This window comes from Dipteris shenzhenensis, chromosome 28 (assembly GCF_047967505.1).
Source record: "Dipteris shenzhenensis isolate YYH24624 ecotype China chromosome 28, Dip_SZ_1.0, whole genome shotgun sequence".
Taxonomy (NCBI): Eukaryota; Viridiplantae; Streptophyta; class Polypodiopsida; order Gleicheniales; family Dipteridaceae; genus Dipteris; species Dipteris shenzhenensis.
Window position 1 is genome coordinate 32,327,419 of NC_141623.1, and position 21,900 is coordinate 32,349,318.

Genomic DNA, 21,900 nt, shown 5'->3' on the forward strand with positions numbered 1-21,900 from the left:
ACACTACAGACACTACAGATACCCTACAGACATTCAAGCAATACAATTATTTCTTGTTCTCTGCTATTTCAGTCTCCTTTCTGTTCCTTAGCACATTTCTAAATATAGTAAATCTAGGATTTCTTACAGTGGTATCAGAGCAAAATTCGCTCCTGCCTGTAGGAAATGCCCCCCACCTTCTAGTGCCGATCTGATACTTCTTTTCCGCTAGAAGGATATCCGTGCACATTGTGCATGGAAGAGATGGAGAGGATGAGCGTAAAAATTTTTCGAGCCAATCCTGCCTAAAGTCATCTATGGCCTCTCCATCTCCCACACATCACGAGTTGATGTGAATGGACACGACAAAAATCGTGTCTTTTCAGGTGCTTGGGCTGTCCCAAAACCAAGGGACGCACCTTTTCCACCATCGGACACACCTTGTGATGAAGAGTCTCGACTCCTCACCCAAGGGACACACCCCATCGTGGACAAAAGGACACACCTATTCATGTAGGGACACCCCTTTTAAAAACAAGGACACACCCCTTCATGAAAAGGTGCATCTATTCCAAGGGTCACACCCCTTCGAATAGGCACACCTTTTAGGCACCAAGCACTTATAAAAAGGGTACCTAGAGGGGTTAAAATGAAAAAACCTAGCCCCAAACCTTAGGTTTACCCTAGCTACCCTAGGGTTAAATAAACCCACCTTTTAATTTTTGGGCAACCACCCAACCTAGGCAGTCACAAACGAAAAAGGGACGCACCCTTTGACGTCTGTACGGATTTGCACGCAGGCTCGCTTCCATCGTACGGAATCTGGTCACGCAGGATCTGCCCTCTTGCCTCGCCATTTCGCTGCCAGCCCGCGCAGGTTCACTGCCAGCCTTGCCTCGCCATCTCGCTGCCAGCCCGCGCCATTTCGCTGCCAGCCCGTGCCGGTTCGCTGCCAGCCTTGCCGCGCCATCTCGCTGCCAGCCCGCGCCATTTTCGCTGCCAGCCCCTCGCCTTTTTCGCTGCCAGCCACCTTGCCATTTGCAGCCCCGCTGGTTTTTCGGCCCTGATCCTTGCCAGCCTGCAGCGTGAGCACAGCGCCAGCCAGCCCTTCTGTCGCAGATCAGCCTGCAACCAGTCTACGCCATTGATACCCTGCTCTCCTTGTTTCGCCACTTTTTTTTCCTGCCAGATCAGCAGCAGTTTCAGCCTCCTATCGCGATGAAGACAGCCTATTAAATGCCAGGCCCAGATCTGCTCCTCGCCACCCATTGCAACATGGACCTCCGAACAGAAATCTGCAGGCCTCTTCTACGCAACAATTTGGCAGATTAAATCATTGCCAGGTGGAGTCTTTCCATTCTACTTCTAAGGATTCTCTTGTCATTATCAAATTACAGCAAATGAAAGACACTCCCTTAAAGCATGGAAACCCCTGGTAATTCACCCGGCATTTCAAGGACACCTCAGGCATCATCTACCACACAATATCGTGTTCAGATTGCACAACCAGCCCATTTCGGAGCTTTTGCATCGTGGGTCTTCTATGTCACGTGCCCTCCTAGCGATTTGGACCACATCCTATATCTTCTGCGTGAGGCACCTCAGTTACATTACTTCCTCAGCACAGTCCAGGTTGTGTTCCACGAGACACGAAGATACCCAGAACCCGATATTCTCAAGAGTTTGCTGTCCATCTTTGGAGAGAATTTTACCCCTCACCTTCGGCATCTCCAGGGTACTCTCCACCTCCTTCAGCTCCCAGATATCCTCCTATACAGGTTGTACCTTCTTCAAGACAGTATTTACACTCTGAAGGCACTCCTTCTCCTAAATATCCTCCACTTCCGACAGCAGCTCCTTATCCCTTCTCAGATCCGTGGACCCTGTAACCTACTCCTGTCCTCTCACAAGCAGTAACACCACTTTCGGCATCACCAGTGTTACCTCAGACAGGACCTCCTTTACCAGACTTCCACGGGTGGTTCCATCCTGCCTCGCCTGCCCCCTCCAACATGAGCAACCTCAGGGAGCAGCCCGAATCTTCTTCCAGGAATGGTACAAACTAGAGCGCAAGTTCGTGCTTTTCTCACAGGGATCTCCGATATGTCACAACGCTCACGTGAAGCCTCTCCAGAGATCAAAGACTCAAGTCCAAAAAAGACCCCTGAAGTCAACGTACAAGGCGAAACACTACTGCAACTTCAAATTTCCCAGCTTCAGGACAGCATCTCCGACTTGGTCCAGAAAGTTCAACAACTTCAAGATTCTCGCAGTACCACACATACAGAGGATGACGTGATGCAACCAGACGACTATGCGGATTCATTCCCACAAGAGATAGAAAACACTGAACTACGTGCCCTCTACCGTTTACTTTAAGCTTCCAAAACTAAAAGACTTGACATCAAACTTCCGGAAGCCTTCACTGGTCAATGCAATCGCCGAACAGTTGACCAATGGCTCGCAAAAATGCGCATGTATTTTAATACTTTTGACCTCACTGAAGGCAAAAAGATCGCCTTGGCAGCCTCCCTCCTCAAGGATACAGCTTTTCTATGGTGGCAAAGACGCTTAAAGGACGGCAAAAGTGTGTTAACATGGGAACGTTTTGAACACATGCTCCGTAAGCAGTTCATACCTGCCAATGCGGACTTCCAAGCACGATCAAAACTCCGGCAATGGAGCAAACAGGCTCCCTGTCTTCCTACATTTCTCAGTTCACCACATTGGTGCTGGAGATTGATGGTTTCACTGAGGATGATCGCCTTCATGCTTTCATCTCAGGCCTAAATCCCTCGTTACGCATTGATGTCCTTAAAGCAAACATCACCACCACAACTGGCGCTATTGCTTACGAAGAGCGCATTACAGATTTCCAAAACACAGGGAAGCAGAGTGCTAATCGCACACAGAACTCTACTATGGCCAAAGGTGCTCGCCCTCAAGATAACACCAGGTTTCGAAAAAACTTTCGTAATCAAGGTCAGCGACAGTCTCAAGATCCCCAGAAGACTCAGAAATCATATGCTGGATTCCAACAGAAGCACTCCTCCAAGGATTGCGCCTCTTCTTCTTCACAAAGTCATTACCGACATCCCCAACATAAAGGTGCGGCCACTGACAAGAAGAACAACTCCAGCACAAAAGGACTTTGTACCATCTGTACAGGCGACCATAGATGGTTCGATTGTCCCAAGCGACCAAAGCAAAATTCCAATATGGAACCTAGCACTTCCCAAACAGAAGATGCTACCCCAGCACAAGACAAGAAAGGCAAAGCTGTTCGAATGGCAAATACCATCCACCTGAGCCTTGCCAGTAACCCCGAACCTTCCCTGGCTACTCAAGTACTTTGTATTCAAGGATCGATTCGTGGAACAACGGTCACTATCCTCATCGACAGTGGCTGCTCTCATAACTTCCTAGCTAGTTCTATGGTCGACTAACTTCGGTTGACCACCAGTCCTAGTCTCATGGACTATCAGATTGAACTCGCAAATGGAACTACTTTCTTGTGCAACACCAGGATCAAAAACTTGTCTTTTCGCATCCAACATTATACGGACAAGTTGAACTTCGACATCATGCTTCTTTCTCGGTACGATGTCATACTTGGACAACAGTGGCTCTACGACTATGATCCATCAATCAGTTTTCGCAGCCATACTATCCAGTTTGTCCACCAGGGAAAACTTATTGAGCTAACTGGTTTAAGGGACTCTCCTTCAACCCCAGTTGCCTTTGCCTAACAGTAAAGAAGTGGGTTCGTAAACGTCAAGTAAAGACTTCACTTCTGTTGGTTACGGCAGTCGAGGAGACACCAACAAAGGATCCTCCTGAACACCTCAACCAACCTTTTTTCCAGCCTTACCTGGATATTTTTCCATAGGAATTGCCAAAGCAGTTACCACCTCGACGACCAGTGGATCACCCAATTGAACTTATTCCGGGCAGTAATCCACCGTCGAAACCTCCTTATCAGGTTTCTTATACTCAAAATGAAGAAATCCAAAGACAGGTCACCGAACTACTCGACAAAGGTCACATTCGGCCCAGTCGCAGCCCTTTCGGATCTCCTATAGTACTTGTGGGAAAAAAGAATAAGTCAATGCGCCTCTGCATCGACTACCGAGCCCTCAACAAGCTCACTATAAAAAACAAGTATCCATTGCCTCGCATCGATGACCTCTTCGATCAACTTCTACATGCAACACAATTCTCAAATATTGATCTTCATTCAGGTTATCATCAAATTCGCATACGAGAAGGCGATGAGTACAAGACAGCTTTTCGAACAAAGTATGGACACTATGAATGTTTGGTCATGCCTTTTGGGTTAAACAATGCCCCGGCCACATTCATGACACTAATGAACGACATCTTCAGGCCTTTCCTCGATAAGTTCGTCATTGTTTACCTCGATGACATCCTCGTTTTTAGCAGATCCCTACATGAGCACAAACAACATCTTCACCAAGTTTTTGAAGTTCTCCGCGCAAATTCTCTCTACATCAACATTGAGAAGAGTGAGTTCTTCAAAACCCAACTCGAATATTTGGGACATGTTATTTCAGCTCAAGGCATCTCTGTGGATCCCAAGAAGGTCGAGGTAATCAGAAACTGGCCTGCTCCTAAGAATGTTCATGATGTCCGCTTTTTTCTCGGATTGGCAAACTTCTACCATACAAAGGTCTATCAGTTTTCCGAAATCGCAGCTCCTATGTCCGAATTATTGAAAAGCACAACAATTTTTCAGTGGCTTCCCGAAACAGAGTATAGTTTCCAACAACTCAAGCAAGCACTCACTACCACACCAGTTATGGCTATTGCTGACCCAAATCTTCCATTTGAGGTCATGACCGATGCTTCCGACATCGCTACAGGAGCAGTCTTGATGCAAGAAGGCAGAGTTATTGCTTTTGACAGCCATAAACATTCTGATATCCAAACCCGATACCCGGTTTATGATAAGGAGTTTCTTGCCGTTGTACATGCTTATCGCTCTTGGAAACATTATCTCATGGGAGCCGACTCAGTAGTCAAGACAGACCATCACTCTCTAAAGTATATCTTTACTCAGCCAGTCATGAACGCTCGAGATCTGGACGACTCCGACGCTACTTGGCAATCTGATAAGAATTACAGCAATACCCTAATGTTTTACAACAGTATTTTCAGAATTTACCGTGATATTTTCTGCATCAGTTCATTATCTCCACCAGGGTCTTATTTTGAGTGGGAGGGGATGTCACGATCTGTGACGTATTCCTTTCTCTATTTCTAGACTTATGGATGGTTTGATGAATGGACTCTTGTGGAAGGGTATGCCCTTTCGACGGGACACTTGCTATGAGGCACAACCCTTGCCCTTTCGACAGGACACTTCCTATAAGGCACAACCCTTCACAAGAGACACTCTATTGAAGAGACATTTCTATTGTAATGTACCCTCTCATCAAGGGTCACACCCTTCACAAGGGGTACACACCTCTTCATGCACATACACTTTGGAGTACACACCTTTTCATGTGTGACTCTTCACTCTCTATATAAGAGAGGCCCAATTGTTTGGATGACACACTACAGACACTACAGATACCCTACAGACATTCAAGCAATACAATTATTCCTTGTTCTCTGCTATTTCAGTCTCCTTTCTGTTCCTTAGCACATTTCTAAATATAGTAAATCTAGGATTTCTTACAAACCACCCAACCATCGATTCCCTCAAGATCACCAAAGGTTGGTAAACAAATACTAGGAGACAATTGGTGTGGGCTAGCGCATCACCAACCCACCATAAATTCCTCAAGATCACCCCCGAGCTAGAGACGAAGCAACCTAGGACCACAGTACCCCCAAGTAAAGACTGTGTGTCCAAGACCACGCAACCCCATCGCGCACAGATGTTGGGGAGACATAGACCTACACGGGCTCCAACCTAGCTGGGCATTCTTGGAAGGCCCTACTCTCAAGAATGACCCTACTGAGCCTGAGCTCACACTTATATATGTACATAGTGTCCTAGGTGTCTCCATCCCAAATCAGCATGAGCTCACGCTTGTATAGATACAGGGATCTTAGGTGTCTCAATATTAAGAGTACCCTAAATGTACCAAGGGTATTACATGTCCTAACTATCCCAAGGTTAGGATACATCCCCGTAGGTTAACCTGACCTCCATGACACTAGCCATGTTATGTCCAAATGTGGACATAACACTTACTAGACATTAAAATGACCAAAGAGAGAAAGAGAGAGATCATTGTGACTGCTCTGAGATGTAACAAATCCTGAGCATATTGAGGCAAGTATGAGGAAAAGATACCCTAAATGCACTGCGAAATTTGCACACAGGATTCAATGGTGAAACAAAGATTGCACTACCTGTAGGATAGACGGTGCCTCACAATGTTGTTGAAGTTGTCAGAATAAGCTGATGGGTTAATCTGGAGATGAGCCTTATTCAGGGATATTCAAGCCACACAGGAAATTTCGTGCCTATTATATTGCATGGGAAAAAAGACAGAAAAATATGCTTGCATCCAACCCTGTCCACTCACGTACTTATGACTTCAGATGGAGTGTGGCTCACCATAATCGGCCTGCTGTCCCTGAAATTGTGTGCCTTGCTGTATTGCAGGTGGTGAAATGGGCTCCTGAGGTGACAGCTGCTGCAGCTCCATCTTTGGCTGTGGCTGTTGGAATGATGCAAGTTCTGGACTTCTACCCCGTACAGACTGCCCCTGTACTTGTTGAAGTTGCCGCTCATGGAGTGTGTGGGTGTCAGCACCAGCTACAGCAGGTGGTTTATCCCATTGCGTAGCACCGGTAAGAGCATTGTAGTAAAAGGATCGTCCATTTGGAGCAGCATGTTTACTCCATTCCCCTGCTGGCTCTGTTTTAGGTGTAGGTTTAGGCATATGACTTTCTGAAGCATGCTTCCAAGATTGACAATCCCCCAACCCTGCACCGTATGTTGCGGCTTCAACACTGAATTTATTTTCACGGCGATTCGCACTCTGTTCATGTTTTAAAGCCTCCTAAGGAAAGGTTAAACAGAAGAGTTAGAAAAGTGTGCAAAATACGTTTGGCGCCCAAAAAACTAGAAATTATAACATAAAATTTTGGCAGAAAGAAAGATATCCCATTCTCAACATCAGGACAATCTTGATCAAAATATCTCCAAGATCATAGTTACTCCACTCCAAGATTATAGTCGCTCGTAATAAACAAAGTATAATCACATACCTAAGAACCAAACCAATCCCAATGTAAAGGTGGCAGAGCTGTTCATAAATTGCAATACACAATTGCACTTTGAAGACACCCATTAATAGGTTCTTACTTACACAGATTTGAGGATAAGTTACTAGACATTCTATAATTCAATGAGTCACTTACAGGCAACAGATTTTCTTTCTCCCTAATCATTGCAAGAAGGTGAGGAAACAAACTACAGAAAACCAAGAACTGCACCTCAAAACTTCCCTTTTTTACAAACTTGAGCTGCTTCAAGCAAAAAGTAAGAAACATTTCAGGGCAAGAAACAAAGTATAGCTTTGAAAGAAATGAAAAAATAATTGAACTTAGGACCAAGCCTCGATCAAAAATGATCAGCGCATCTCAGTTACATCACTCTCTCTTATACTGCAGTTTCTTTTCAGTTCTTGCACATATCCTATAAGAGGGACACTACCTTTGGGCAAGAATTATTTCAAGTTGAACTTCCTGCAATTTTCTACTGTAAATTTCCACGATCATGATAATCCTTCTAAAAGGAATCGACCGAGTTTAACCTACAAAATCAAGAGATTTTCTTTAAAACGCAGCTTATTAAAAAAAGTTTTGAAATTCTCTCCAAATCGTGGACTTTCCAAAAAAAATGAAATTCTCTCCAAATCGCCAACTTTCAAGTAAACTGATCATGAACTCATTGTGACTTCACCTGCCATTAGATGCCAACAATTGAACACTGCTAATGTTCTTTCAAAAACATACACCTTCAGCCTCTTGTCGTGTTCCTTACAAAACACTTAGTTGGAGGCCTCCAAGCAACCAGAGTAAGTGAGCCGAATTCCCACAAAATCCCAAACATCCTGGCTCCCTGAGTCCAGAGTACTTACCAGAGATGCTGCTGCCATAAACTTCTACTGCGCACAAATGAAGATGTAAAATGTCACATGGCTAGCTGATACCATGTTGGCATGCCAATTTGAAATCGTTGGACCTTGACAGGTCAAGGAAATGAACAGTACCTCTTGAGTTCCATAACTATTATCGTATGCACCAGCCGGTGGTTTCGAACTCTGCAGAGCTGCAGGAATGTTTCTACCAGTCGATGCTGCATGTCCACCAGCCATAATATGACAATAAATCCTGATAGATCAATCCAATCTCAACATAAATTTAAGATTCAATACCTAAGACAGGACCATGAACTCTCCTCTCTGCATTGGCTAGCTCCATAAGTAATTTCTCCACTTCTCTTGCCATTGCAAATGCATTCTTCTCCATTGTATGCTGTTGCTCCAAACGTTCAAAGTTGCCTTTCTTCTGAAGTTCAAAATCCATTCTGCCCAAACAGCACCATGACATACAGCAATGTGCCGATTAAAAGACATTATGGACCTTTTGGGGCTTGCCTTTCAAAAGTTGTTCAGTAAATGAAAAAAGACATTTACTATTCAAAACCCCACACCATGCCACACATCAAAGAGGAGAGCAATGCAGTATAGCATGATCTGTGATTACCGGGCTTGCTGATGTTTTAGTCGCAACTCATCAACCTCAGCCTTCAATGCAGTGATCTCTTTGTCTTTGAGTGGAAGTTTATTTGCCTCCCTGGTCAACTGCTCAACACATGCTGCAAGTTCATCCCTCTCATAACGAGTCTTCTCAAAGTCATCTTGAAGGGTATCTGTTGTTTTAAAATCAGCTTCCATCCGAGCCACCTTTTCTAAGGCTGCTCGAATTTGTTGATCTTTTTCTGTCTGCATGGCAGTTATGGCTTGCTGTAAATTATGTACCTCATGCTGTGCATCAGCAAGTTCCTCTCTAAGAGCAACTTGTGTAATCTCAAGTCGCTGTCCCTTCTCCATGTCAACAGCTGTCCGGCTTTGATGCAGCTGCTGTATTATTTGCTGTGCAGCTGCAAGCTCTTGCCTCAGAGCAACATGAGTTACTGCGAGGCACTGATTCTCAGTTAAAAGTCTCTGAATTTCAGTGTGTTGGCTAGCAAGCTTTTGCTCAATCATTATTGGTGGAGGTTGGCCATGAGGACCCCCACCAGATGGTGAAATAACAGGATCCAATTTACTAGAAGACACATGTGGACCTGGACCAGATGGTGGGTCTGGAGACGTTGCACAACGGGAAAACTCCTTTGGATGACGTCTAGGTCCCCTTCCTGCCATTTAAACCTGACAAGGACACATTCAGTGAAACCAAAGTTTGTCTAATTGTAAAGCAACCTTCTTTTTGTGCAGGGGGAGGGGAGCCTAAGAGGGAAGAAATCTAAGGTACCCTAGATTACCAAATATCTTTCTAGCACTGAAAGACGTACACATTGCATTGCCTATCTAGATAATTCACATAGAGACCAAACATTCCATGCCTGCCCAGTCCCACCACATTTGAATAACTCAGCGTTGACATATCAATCCCGCTCAAAAGACTACAAGACCCCACACATCCCATGCTTCTGCCCACATGTTGACAGCCTGTCTGAGAGTCCCTAGCTTTAAAAAGGTATATGCATGCTTTGCAGTAAGCAGACAGCAGCAATAAAGTACCTCTCATTACTGTGATACTGACTCTCACCTGTCTAAAATATCTCACTGTATCAACTCAAAAAATACATAAAAGATAAAATCTAGCAAGCCATGTCTCCTTTAAATATCTCGTTTTACTGGAGAAACATATTTCAAAGGCCAAACATTTCTGAAAACATTGCACCTCATTACTCAAAACATGTGCCTCTTTTTGCATGGAAAATGGCGTGCCTGAGGAAATACAGGTCGCATATCGCACAACATCAACGAAATACCTGGGCACTCACTACCTTTTTTCAATGCTTAGCTTGAGATTCCCATTTCACACATGGTTGGCCAATAGGCTGCCACAGATCAATTTGGTCAGAACTGGAAACCCTGGGAATGTTTTTCGATTCGCACAGAAACAATAAGAACTTGTTTCCACCTTTTTTTACTATAGTGATCTGGAAACGAGAATCTGCACGGGCTCAAAGAGTACAGATTGAATCTTCAGCGTCTTTTCAAAATGGTGCATCCAGCAGAGCTGGACGTAGACTGGGCGTCAGTACACTATCAAGCAGACAACAAATTCCAGATAAACAAACAAGAAACCCATAGAACTGAGAATGCACACAAAGATTTGAGTGCAGACTGTGCATTGAGAATGCCCAACGGCAATGCATGGATTGGAATAGTACTAGAAATGAATCCCTGGAAACAAGTCCCCAGATTGTTTGTTTGAGAAGCTCCAATCATTAACCCAAGAACTACCAACAACTGCACAATACGAGGTAGAAAATAAAATATTACAAGGGAATAGGGTTTGAACCTTTCCAACATCTATCAGCACAATTGGTCTATCACTTCACTACCACGTCCATCATTCACTTGACTATGTAGCTAGAGTCTAAATAAACTTATAAGCTATCCCAACTAATTTCCGATCTAATCAACTAAACAGGCATTCTCGAGTCTCACACTTATATCTGATATACAAACTTAGCCCTTGTATCATAAATCAAATAGTCTGCGTCACACTAATGTGTGAAAAAGTCAACAATTTCAAGTTCAAGGATAGTCCCCTTTCTCAAAAACTAGCTCACTCTTTATCTCCTCACACACACGCACACATATTCACAAAACCATTCACTGTGGTTCCATCACTTTCTGGCATGTGCCCCTGCACTTCTATGCATAGAAGTGCACTTCTAGATGCAGACGTGCCACAGCCCACTTAGTTACATTTGTCTATATTTTTTGCTTCTTGCTTCTTCTCGCTCTCACCATGTCTAACTCTGAAGCCACCCACTCTAATAATGGACACACCAAAGAACAAGCCATTAGGGTAGACACTGAATACTCACAATCATAAGCCTTATTAAAAAAAGCCACAAACAAAAATCTAACCCAATCAATACACCGAAAATTCAATCGCAGCTAGACAAGACTCTAAAACACTTGAGGGCCAGCTTGTTCATTCAAAGTATAGCTACTATGACACCAAAATTTCCCTTAGACTAAGAGTATTTGATGGTATGTTCTCGATTTGATGTGTCTGTACAAGTCGGACCTGCGAACCAATATGTGAGAACCGAGAAGCGTGATGGAGAACCTAGGGAGAGCTGTTGGCAGCGACTTGTCTTTATCTCTTGTAATAATAAATATGGTCTTAATACTAATTGAAATAATTGGTGGCATGATTATGGATGTGGGTATGAATGGAGTGATTGTGAATACAATGTGTATGAAGGTAGCAAAGCAACAGAATTCGTATTTATACCTTGCTAGGAGAATAGAGTGGTTTGGGAGTGAAATATCATTGGATTGTATTGGGAAATAGAAATGAGTCGTGTATTTAGAGTGGGCCAAATATCTACATGGACTTAGTCATGTTTGAATACTATGAAGACCACCTCGCAAGTGCATGAAGTACAAGTGAAGGAGTGTGGGACCAAGAGAATTTTCTTGTAGAATACAGAGGATGTTAACATGTCAAATAGGTCCCTATGGACTCCATATGAGAGGATTCTTGAATTGTCTTCTTTTTTCAAGTCATGAGAATCTTTTGATGGGACACTTGTCAAAAGTAGCCTAAAGGGACAATTGGTAATGACCCATGTCCTTATATTACCAAGTTCGTGAGCATAGCAATTTTAGTTAGTAAACCATACAAGCTAAATAACTTTTCCACAAACAGGTAGGCAAGCTAAGTGGCTACTTCAAGCATTTGGATGAGGAAATGGCTCCACGCTCAGGAGGCACAAAAAACCTTCGAAAGAAACCCTATTGAGAACCAGTGAAGTGCCCCTCAGCTTTCCTTTGTTGCATGAGAAGATGAAGGCTGCCGATACCGGCTCATTCCTAACCACTTTTCTACACTCGGTGAACAACAGAGAAGTCCCTCGCTCCTGGCACTTGAGGATCTACAAAAAGGAGTGTCCTCATGTAAGCAAATTCTGTAGTTCCCCCAATCTAATGGAGAAACTCTGCACGTGCCGCCAACTCTTAGTGAACACATGGACACCCTGCAGAGTGTGTGTACTCAACAACGGCGAGAAAACTACGTCACGGTGTTGCAAGGAAGTATATCCTTCTTCAAAGGACCAAATACATAGAAAGGCAAGGCAAGCGATGCACTCTTACTAATGTTAGGAGCTGGTTCGGGAAAAAAGCTGTAGAGGGAGTACTTTGTCGGACCAACTAGTCAATCTCACAGAGGAGATGAAGCAAATCTTCTAGGCAAGCTCCCAACTTTCCAAGTAAACACTAGAATGTTAAATGAAACTATGACAAGGTTCAACTCTCACGCTATAGTTGGCTATATCCACGGGCCCTGTCCTTAAACAGCATATTTGGAAAGCGCGGTTTGAGCGAGTTGGATGAAAAAAGGATTGCATGTGGTAAATATACACCTAATGCGAAATGGTTTTGATTCGACAAGTCGGAAATGGCCAAATCTGTAGTGCAAAGTGGTACATGGACGATTAGGAACTAACCATTGTTTGTGCAAATGTGGTTCCCCAGATATGCCACCACCGTCCAAAGTGCCCATTTGGGTTGAGTTTCCGGATTTTCCTTTAGCCCTTCTTCCATAAATAGAGACCCTTTGTGCAGCCTTAGGCCGGTTTTTAGGAGTTGAGCAACAGAATTTGTTAGTTCTCAAGGAACCCCACAAGCTTGCATGCTGACAGATCTGGCAGTAGATCCGCCAGAGGCCTTGATGCTCGACGATGGGAGAGGGGGTAAGATGGTTCATAAGACAGTGAGAAGGGGGGCATTTTATCTAGGATTACCCACAGCGAGCTACAAGAAGAAAGATGAGAGAGAAAGCTGACGAAGAGAAGGTTGTTCAGCTCTAGAAGAACGGGCCTTAGATTCACAACAAATCCTAAGGGAAGGCCCTTTTGCTGGCCCATATGCCTCTCCAAACAGGCACCTCCATGGCCCTGCTGTCCGACCTCTGTTCAGGCTGTTTCTGGCCCCTGGAACCTCTGCCAAACTTCTGTACACTTGCTGCAGACAGTCCATATTGTTGCTGACATCATCGCCTGCTAGATATCTTGCACAGTCTTGCTCCCCCCAATCACTGATATGCTGCCCACATGGCAGCCAATGTGCTGCCCATGTGGCAGGCTCTTAAGTCCTCAGTGCATCTCCCCCATGCTCTCCTCATATAGGGGCTCACAATGGAGAGGTGACTTTTCCAACACTCACTCCCTAGTGATGAGGGATTTTAACATGGTGGAGCTCATCAGTGGGAGTGAACTTAATGCATGGTTAAAATTTAAAGACTAGGCAGGTCTAGTGCATTTATCAGAACAACTTCTTTTACATGGAGTAGCAACTAGGTGGGAATCAAACACAGAAAAGCTCACCTAGATAGATTTTACTTGCCTTAAAAAGTGGGAGACGAGCTCTTAAATAGAAAAGCAAATCTTTTCTCTCCCTTCCCCGTTCAGACCATTTTGTCACACTGCTTTATAAGGGAAAGGGGGCCAGATCAATTGAGGAGATCTTGGTTCAAGGCTAATCCCTTTTTTCTCCAACTCCTCTATGGCCAGGATAAAATAAAAAGAATTTGTGACTGTGCTTTTGGAGACACTACCTCTCACGCTGATAAGTGGTCCAGGGTGATTAGCAGGATCCAAACCTTCTTAAAGGCAATCAGAAAAGGAGCAGCAGTATGGAAATGGGTGACTCAGAAATCTAGAGAGATAATTCAGCAGCCCTCCTTGGCAAGGAGAAAGTTTATTTTGAGCCCCAAAACCCAACCCTGGGGGTTAGTAGTTACAGCATGGGGCGCCTGAATATATGCAGGCCACTATGGATGGGGATGCCAAGACACCTGTGGCCTTCCCCAAGATCAAGACACTTGTCTCGACCCCGACAAAAGCACTATATTCCTCTGTTGCAGCTCTCCCCTCACCTCCCCCCTATGTGTTTGCAAAGACGCCTTCTCCATATGCAAAGAACTATCTACAGCAGAAGAGAATGGTAAGCATAATAGACCCACAAGAGCATATTTGTTACTTACAGCAGGAAATCCATGAGCTCAAGCTCAAACTTGCAGCTTTAGAGAGGAAAACAGATGCATGGGAAGCACAAGGAAACTAGGAAATTATTCACAAGGTACTGCAGATACACAATACAGCAACATCCACACCACAGTTTGTGACTAAAGTCCAGGACCTGGTCACAAATCAGCTCCAATCAGTAAAACAGGAAATTACAGCAACACTGGACACTAAAGTTAACACATCGGATGTGTATGAAGAAGTACAAGAACAGGAAAAGAGGGTGGCTAATACACGACTCGTACGCATAGGGGGGCTACCAGAGGGCTGGTTTGAAGGTACTCAAAAGGAAAAACTGGAAAATATCATGGAAAGAACCCCACAACTAGAATAGGATGCTGAAGATGTAACAGGTGTCTTACAAGAGATAAAATCTGTGGAGGCTAGGAACACTTGCTGATCATTCCTCTTGAAGAGAGACATTTCAAAAATACAAGACCTCCTAGCATAGTGTCCAGAAACGCCATTTCTGGGCACCCGAAATGGTTCGCCGTTTCCGAAATCAGAAACAGCATTTCAGACAAGCCCTTTTTTTTGGGGGGGGGGGTTGTGCTTTTGCAATGCCTCTGGAATTTTGTCCAAAAAAACATATATATAGAGCAGCAATGTAAGAGCTTGTAGACACAAATGCTCAGCTATATATTATTATTACTAATACATGTCATACAACAAGGCTTGAGAGGACAAGGAGGAGGAGATGAGAGGGCAAGTTTTGAGGAGAGCAAGGAGAAGAGGGCAACGGCTGAGGAGAGCAAGGAGGAGAGGAGAGCAAGAAGAAGAGGTTGGAGAGGAGAGCAAGGAGGAGAGGAGAGGAGAGGGCAAGTTTTGAGGAGAGCAAGGAGAAGAGGGCAACGGCTGAGGAGAGCAAGGAGGAGAGGAGAGCAAGAAGAAGAGGTTGGAGAGGAGAGCAAGGAGGAGAGGAGAGGAGAGGGCAACGGCTGAGGAGAGCAAGGAGGATATGCTAGAGAGGAGAGCAAGGAGGAGGGGCAGCGGGCTGAGAGGGGGGTTGTAGGATGAGAGGAGAGCAAGAGGACAGGCTAGAGAGGGAGAGCCAAAACTGGCCTACTTGCCAATGGGGTTCTAACTTCTTACTCGGTGGTTGAGGCGGGTGTGTGTGTGTGTGCTAGTACTTTTGCTTCTATAGTTTATTAACCTTAAAAACCGAAACTCCGTTTCCATGGCTTCTTCTGGTGCCCGAAACTCTGAAACACCATTTCCTGCCCGTTTCCATTTTCCCGTTTTCGAAACTCCTGGGAACTATGCCTGCTAGGTGTAAGCATGGAAGGACTACCCAAAAATGGTAGCCTTATTTGGACAGGAACAATGCTAACCAAAGAATTTGGACTTTGAAAAGCAATGTGGAAGGGGTGCGAGATGCTAAGCACTCAAACTAGGTGGCAGAGATTCTGCAAAAAGACAGGTATGTTCACAGCCAAGGATTCTATTTTATTTTCAGTAATATGGAAGGATGCTCCCTTACTGGATGCAAAAGTGTAACAAACTCCACGCTTAAATAAGAAAAGCATTCAGATCTAAATAGATTTGTGGGATAAAGGGAAGCACGGGTGGAAATTGGATAGGGAACTTCGACTTGAGTTCAGACTCAACAGATTTGACTAACTCTTCCTTAAGAATAGGTTGCAAGTCTAGGACAGAGTCATTGTCATGGATGGGGGACACACACCTTATATTTAAAAGAATTTCATTGGGTTGGAACTAAGAGGCTTTCTTCTCCTTTCAACCCATTAACATTTGCAAGGAACCTCAAAAGGAAACTGTTAAGGAAGGTTGCTCCAGGTATCTGGAGAAGATATTCAGCAAAGTCTGGGACAAGGGGGTGCCAGAAAAGCAATCCTATTTATAATGGCTCATTTTGCATAGAGATGTTCTACTACTTGCCAACACACACACACTCTCTCTTTTTTTTTAGTGAAAGCCATGATTGTTTATATTACAAGAAAAGCCACCTCAAAGCGAGGAGCTAGAAATTACATCAGCTGAAAATCCCTGTGTATGCTAAATATACATCATGATCGATGTAGCGAGTCTTCAAGAAGTCAAAAAAAGATTGCTGCAGAGAACGCTTGAAGAAAGAAAATAAAGAAAATGTTGGATGACCAAAGACTTTACAATTCATGTTTATCCACAAAGTCCAAAGTGCCCAATAAAGAACCCAAACAAAGAAAAGATCAAACTTCTGAGTGCGCAGATGAAAACCAAAGAGCCAAAAGAATTTCCCAAAAGCGGGAGTCGGGAACCTCGTTCTCAACCGCTGTCAAAGAAAATCCAAGAACTCACGGGAGGACGGGCAAAACCAGAACAAATGAAGCACCGTCTCTTGAGAAGCCAAGCATCTGCGACATACAGCACGAGCAATGTGTCTACGTGTAAGTAGTTGGCCAAATGGGAAAACCCCAAGAAGAACTCTCTAAAACAAGACCCATTGCCGAAGAGGAACTTTATATGCCCAAAGTTGCCTTAGTCTCTTTCTCCACCACTTAGCTAGCCGCACTTAGCTAGCCGATGCATTTGCCAAATAGAATTAGCCTTATCTGAAACCCAAGGTTGAGGCAAAAGGATTTTATATAATGCAAGCATTGTAATCTGAGATAGCCTCAAAGGATGAAAGGAGGACTTGCGAGAAGTCAAAATCAAATCCTCCAGCCTATGCTGAAGTTCCAAAGGAATTGGGACAAAAGGTGAAAGCATACAAGTACTTTTTTGCCATAGAGGACGATAATGAGATCCCCAAGCCATCAAGCTGCGAGAGAGAAAGATAAAATAGTTCCATCATCATGAATGACATCCGCAATAGAAGTAATTCCTTTGAAAGTAATAAAATAAGAACGTCTAGGTTCCTGTAAAGCCAGCGGAGGGTGAAAAGCTTTTGACCAGTGAATGCTTTCAGCCCTCAAGGAACTTTCTATCAGAGAATCAAGGAATTTTCTATCAAAGAATCGCGGCCATGCCATTCCAAGTGAGAAAGGATGTGCTTCCAATCAAGAAGCAAGCTAGAGACCAAAGGGCAACCATGCATTGTATCATCAAAGCAACCAAGTAAGAAGTCCCACTGAGTGGGTTGCCAGTGACCAAAGACAGAAGTATTGATTTGTTGTAACAGAGAGCGAATCATAACAGCCCAAGGCTGATCACCTTGCATAAATTGCAGCAGCATTTTCCCTTTGTGAGCAAGGATTGCACCTGGATATCAATGATATTAAGACCTCCATGCATTTTTGGTGAACATAGTCGATGCATTGAAAGCAGTCTTAGACTTTTCCGACCATGCTTGGATCGCCAAAAGATTTCCATGATTACAGCAGTTCCGCTTTAGTGAACATGATCAGAGGCAAATAGAATTGAATATAGGCCACTAGAATGGACTGCACTATTCAAAGTCGAACATGCAATGGCCAAGTTGCTAGTTTCCAATATTCAATCTTTTTTCTGAGCTTGACAAGTACCCAATCAATCAGCTGATGATGGGTAATCCACCAACCCAAACGGTAACCAAGATGATGAACAATCTGAGTAGGTGGAATTATTTGCCCTAGCCATAAGAGACCATGCTAGGGGAGCAGCTTAGTCTTTTGAAAATTCATGAAGACCAGCTGCCAAACCATAGAGCGAAAGAGCTTGCATCAAAGCGGAAAGATCATTCTGAGTATTCTTTGGGGTAAAAAAGGAATCATCAGAGTAGACTTGAGCAACCATGCTGCGATTTTCTACCATTTCCAAGCCATGAAGGATTCCTGTATCCACCAGATGGTCTATATATTGCAACAGAGGATGCGTAGCAATGGCATACAACAAAGCACTAAGGGGACATCCCTGACAGACCAAAGAGTCCATTCTTCACAAATGTATCCAGAGAGAATACAGGCAGCTTTGTTGTCCTCATAGAGCCAGTAGATAACTTGCTGCATTTTTATTCCAAACCCCAAAGCTCGCATGGTTTGCGAGATAAATTCCCATTGAACTGTATCAAAAGCTTTTGCAATATCCACCTGCAAGAGTAGAACATCCTGCTGCGTGTATTTTGCATATTCCATCCCAACATAAGCATTTGCAATATTATCTGTGATATGCCTACGAGGGATAAACCCATATTGAGAAAGATGCAGCCCCTCATGCAAATAACCTCTGATATGGTTTACAAGCATTTTGGCTATGATTTTGTAAATGACCAGCATAAGCGTGATTGGTCTCCAATCGGAGAGTGAATCACATAATTGCTTCTTAGGAAGGAGCTTCACAAGTCCTTTTTTCCATGACATTGGCATGTGCTGATTTTCCCAAGCTGAATCAACCATGTGCAACAGAGTAGATTTCAAAAGATCCCAAAAAGCCACGAAAAATTCAACAGTGAGACCATCCCATCCTGGAGATTTCCATCTACCACAGGATTTAACTGCATCAGACAATTCACTTTCCGTAAAGAGGCTTTCCAGTTCCAAAGCCTGTGTAGCAAAAAGAATAGAATGGACATGTTGTAAAAGAAGATGCCGTGCAGACACAATCTGAGGAGAAGGAGGATCCACATGCCTAAAATTAAAGGAGAAGTGTTGCACACAAGCAGCAACAAGTTCTGAGCGAGATAAAGACCAAGCACCATGAGGCATCCGTATCTGGCAAATATTCGTTGCATGTCACTTGTAATGCAAGCTTTTAAAAAATTGCTTTGAGGAGCAACCTTTATCAAGAAAAGCTTTTTGTCGAGAGCGTGTTTCCCATTAAATGAGCTTTCTTTTCTCATTAGATTGGAGCAACATGTTCACAAAATCTGTTGGAATTGCCATTTGGTTGGTGGACAAACCACCTTACCAGTAGAAGCTGCAATTTTTGGTAGAAGAGAGGCTTAGCATTGGGGGGAAATCCACCACTTCTAACCCATACAGGATAGCGGCGGTGGCGAATCAAAGCCTGATAATCCCTCGTAGGGGACCAAGGCAGCACATGAACCATCTGTTGTCCATAAAAGAGAGGAGAATGCTCCAACAAAATCTATTTATGCTCTTCATCGGGGAGGAGGGCAGCCTAAAACCTATATAAGGGCCCCTTTTCCAACTCATTTAAATGATTGCCTGGAGAAATTTCCAAATTCTAAGAAAGACCTTGTAGATGTATTCTGGTCTATAATCCTTCTATTTGAATGAGCTCATAACTGACAGTAAACTAAGCTGTAGGTGGAGCATCAACTAGCTGCTATGACTGAGCATTGATGGAATACTGAAATTGGATCATTAAGTGAGCAGTAAGTGGGACATTAACTGGCTCCCCATTAGCATTGGCTGAGCTGCATCCGCATGTGATAGAGCATGAAGTAGCCAAAAATTCTAAGAATTGCTCACCTAAGGGTACTATCTGGTCTTTCTTTAGTAAGTGTGCCCGGACAGGAAAGACTGCATTTGAAAGAGGAAGGACTCCAACAGACTTCTAAGTTGTAAGTATCTGGAAAGACATGAGAATTCATGCAGAGCTCCAAGAGCCAGGAAATGATATAGGATTCTAAATGGATATTGGACTTTAGGAGAGTTTAGTCTGGAGGGGAGGGGTAGAGTTCAGATTCTAGTGGATGTACTTCGTTCCATTATTATTTTGTTTGAATGATAACAGAATTGAGCAAAAGTGAGGGGACAAAGGCCCCCATATTGGCCCCTCCGTAAAGCATTTATGAGTACTATTCCTTATGCTTTCAATAATGTCTTGGAAGCATTAAATTTCACGTTCTGTGGTTCAAATTCTGCTGTGTATAAAAAACTATGATGTCATTCGATATTTATTTTACATTGTGGATTTTTGAGTCTATCAGCCAAGCATGACACAAGGACAGGAAGTTGCGTTTGTATCAGAGCATTTGGTTGTGATCTCCATGACCCTGTATTTTCTTAATGTAAGTTCTTCCAAATTTAGAATTTTTAAGATCTTAGCTATAGATCTTTTTAGAATATAGTTCGCCTGTTATTTATTCACTTTGCCTAACTGTGTGATGTCATATTAACCACTGTTTTGTGGATAATCTCCAATATAGTCTGCATGGCATTCGCAAGACAGCATTTCTTGGTTTATTTGAGATTTTTGTAATGTTGTTTGACTTGACTGATGCTGAAATCAGTTTCTCTCGTACTATGGAAGTACATTCAAAAACTATAAAAAGTTATGTGATGCTCTTTTAATGTGTTCTTCCAAATAGACACCCAAAAAGTGCCAACGATGAACAAGCTTCAAACACAGGTGGACAAGAGCATCCACAAAGTTTTAAAGATACATGATAACATCCCCTTCGAGAAATATAAAAGGCACAACAGAGAGAGGAAATTTCAAAGTATTCCTGTTCAAACTTCAAGCCATCTCACCGTAAGCTCCAACTAGAACGCATAAATAGAGCTCGAGGAGAAATGGAGCAGTAATTCCCAATCTGATAAACATGCTTTTGGCCTTATCTTCTCCTTCGATGGCATGTGCACTCTCAACTTCATGCTTCGGAAGATAACTAAGCCTGTTGGGCTTCAAACGAAAGCTGAGGGGTTCCAACATTCAGAAGCCTTCACCAACAAAGGGACTTCATGTCCATGTACATATCCAAGGATATTTAGACTTGCCTAACGCTTAGATGTCATTGTTGTAACCTTGGAGTAGAGAGCTGCTTGGCACTAACAATCTGACACGATTCCAACAAGGCAACAAGAGCTTAGTGATCTAGGCTCCCGTACAAGGAATCATGATGCCCATGGTTAGCCAGATTAGAGCCAGGAAGAAAAACAAGAACTGTATCATACATATTTTGGACACAGAGAAAGCCCCAGATTAAAAATAGGAAGGTCTTCCTTCTAGAGTTTTCCATTGTTCTGTGGACTGCAAGGTACACGAGATGGCCCCTTCTAGCTGGTTAGACCCTGGCGGGAGCGAGCTACGAAAATAACTAGGATAAGGACGAGGGTTTCCACTTATGACAAAGAGAAACAGTAGAATCTAACTTGTTCTATCTATGTAGAATACGGTTAAAGAGCGAATTCGATCAGGATTGCATTATGGTTGTGACTGCAGCACATCTTTTAAGACGCTTAAACAGGATAGAAAGACCCTAACGGAGCAGAATTGGCGTGGAAAGTGCGAGCATTTAACCTTGGATCTCACAGCGTTCACAGAGATAACGTACTCACAGATAAACCAGGATGAGAAAGTGAGTCCAACGATGTTAGATTCTACCAGAGCGAAGACTGCAGCAAATACAACAACTGAAGTCGCAATAGAATCAAACGAGTATGGTATTTTCTGAAACGTTGGGAAAAGCAGGACCGAGTTCTTGATGAGACCTAATAAGGGATATGTGCCCCTCGGATGTGGCGCTCGCACCAACCGTGGTGCGTCGATGTGGCGCTTGCACCAACAGTGGTGCCAACAAGCGGCTAAAACTTGTGGGGGTGTATCTACCGGCCTTGATTTCAAGCCCCATGGCAGCTCCATATGGGGGCGATGTTGGCACTTTCGACCTTAGTACAACGCCCAAAAAACCAAAAAAACAATGATTTCTGGTTGCGTTCACCTTGAACATGGTAGGATGGCCATCAAATGTGGTGGTTCACTATCAC

General features: G+C 43.6%; 1 protein-coding gene across 1 annotated transcript in view; it reads right to left on the reverse strand.

Annotated features, from left to right (window-relative positions):
• Window positions 1-21,467, reverse strand: part of LOC147883463 (uncharacterized) — a gene marked incomplete at its 5' end in the record, with an annotated part of 44,846 nt that extends 23,379 nt beyond the window's left edge. Inside the window, 5 exons of the mRNA XM_087399568.1 lie at window positions 6,575-7,022; window positions 8,238-8,323; window positions 8,403-8,554; window positions 8,734-9,388; window positions 21,434-21,467. Of these exons, the coding sequence (XP_087255694.1) occupies window positions 6,575-7,022; window positions 8,238-8,323; window positions 8,403-8,554; window positions 8,734-9,388; window positions 21,434-21,467 (1,375 nt within the window). The remainder of the gene's footprint in view (window positions 1-6,574; window positions 7,023-8,237; window positions 8,324-8,402; window positions 8,555-8,733; window positions 9,389-21,433) is intronic.
• Window positions 21,468-21,900: the final 433 nt, after the last annotated feature.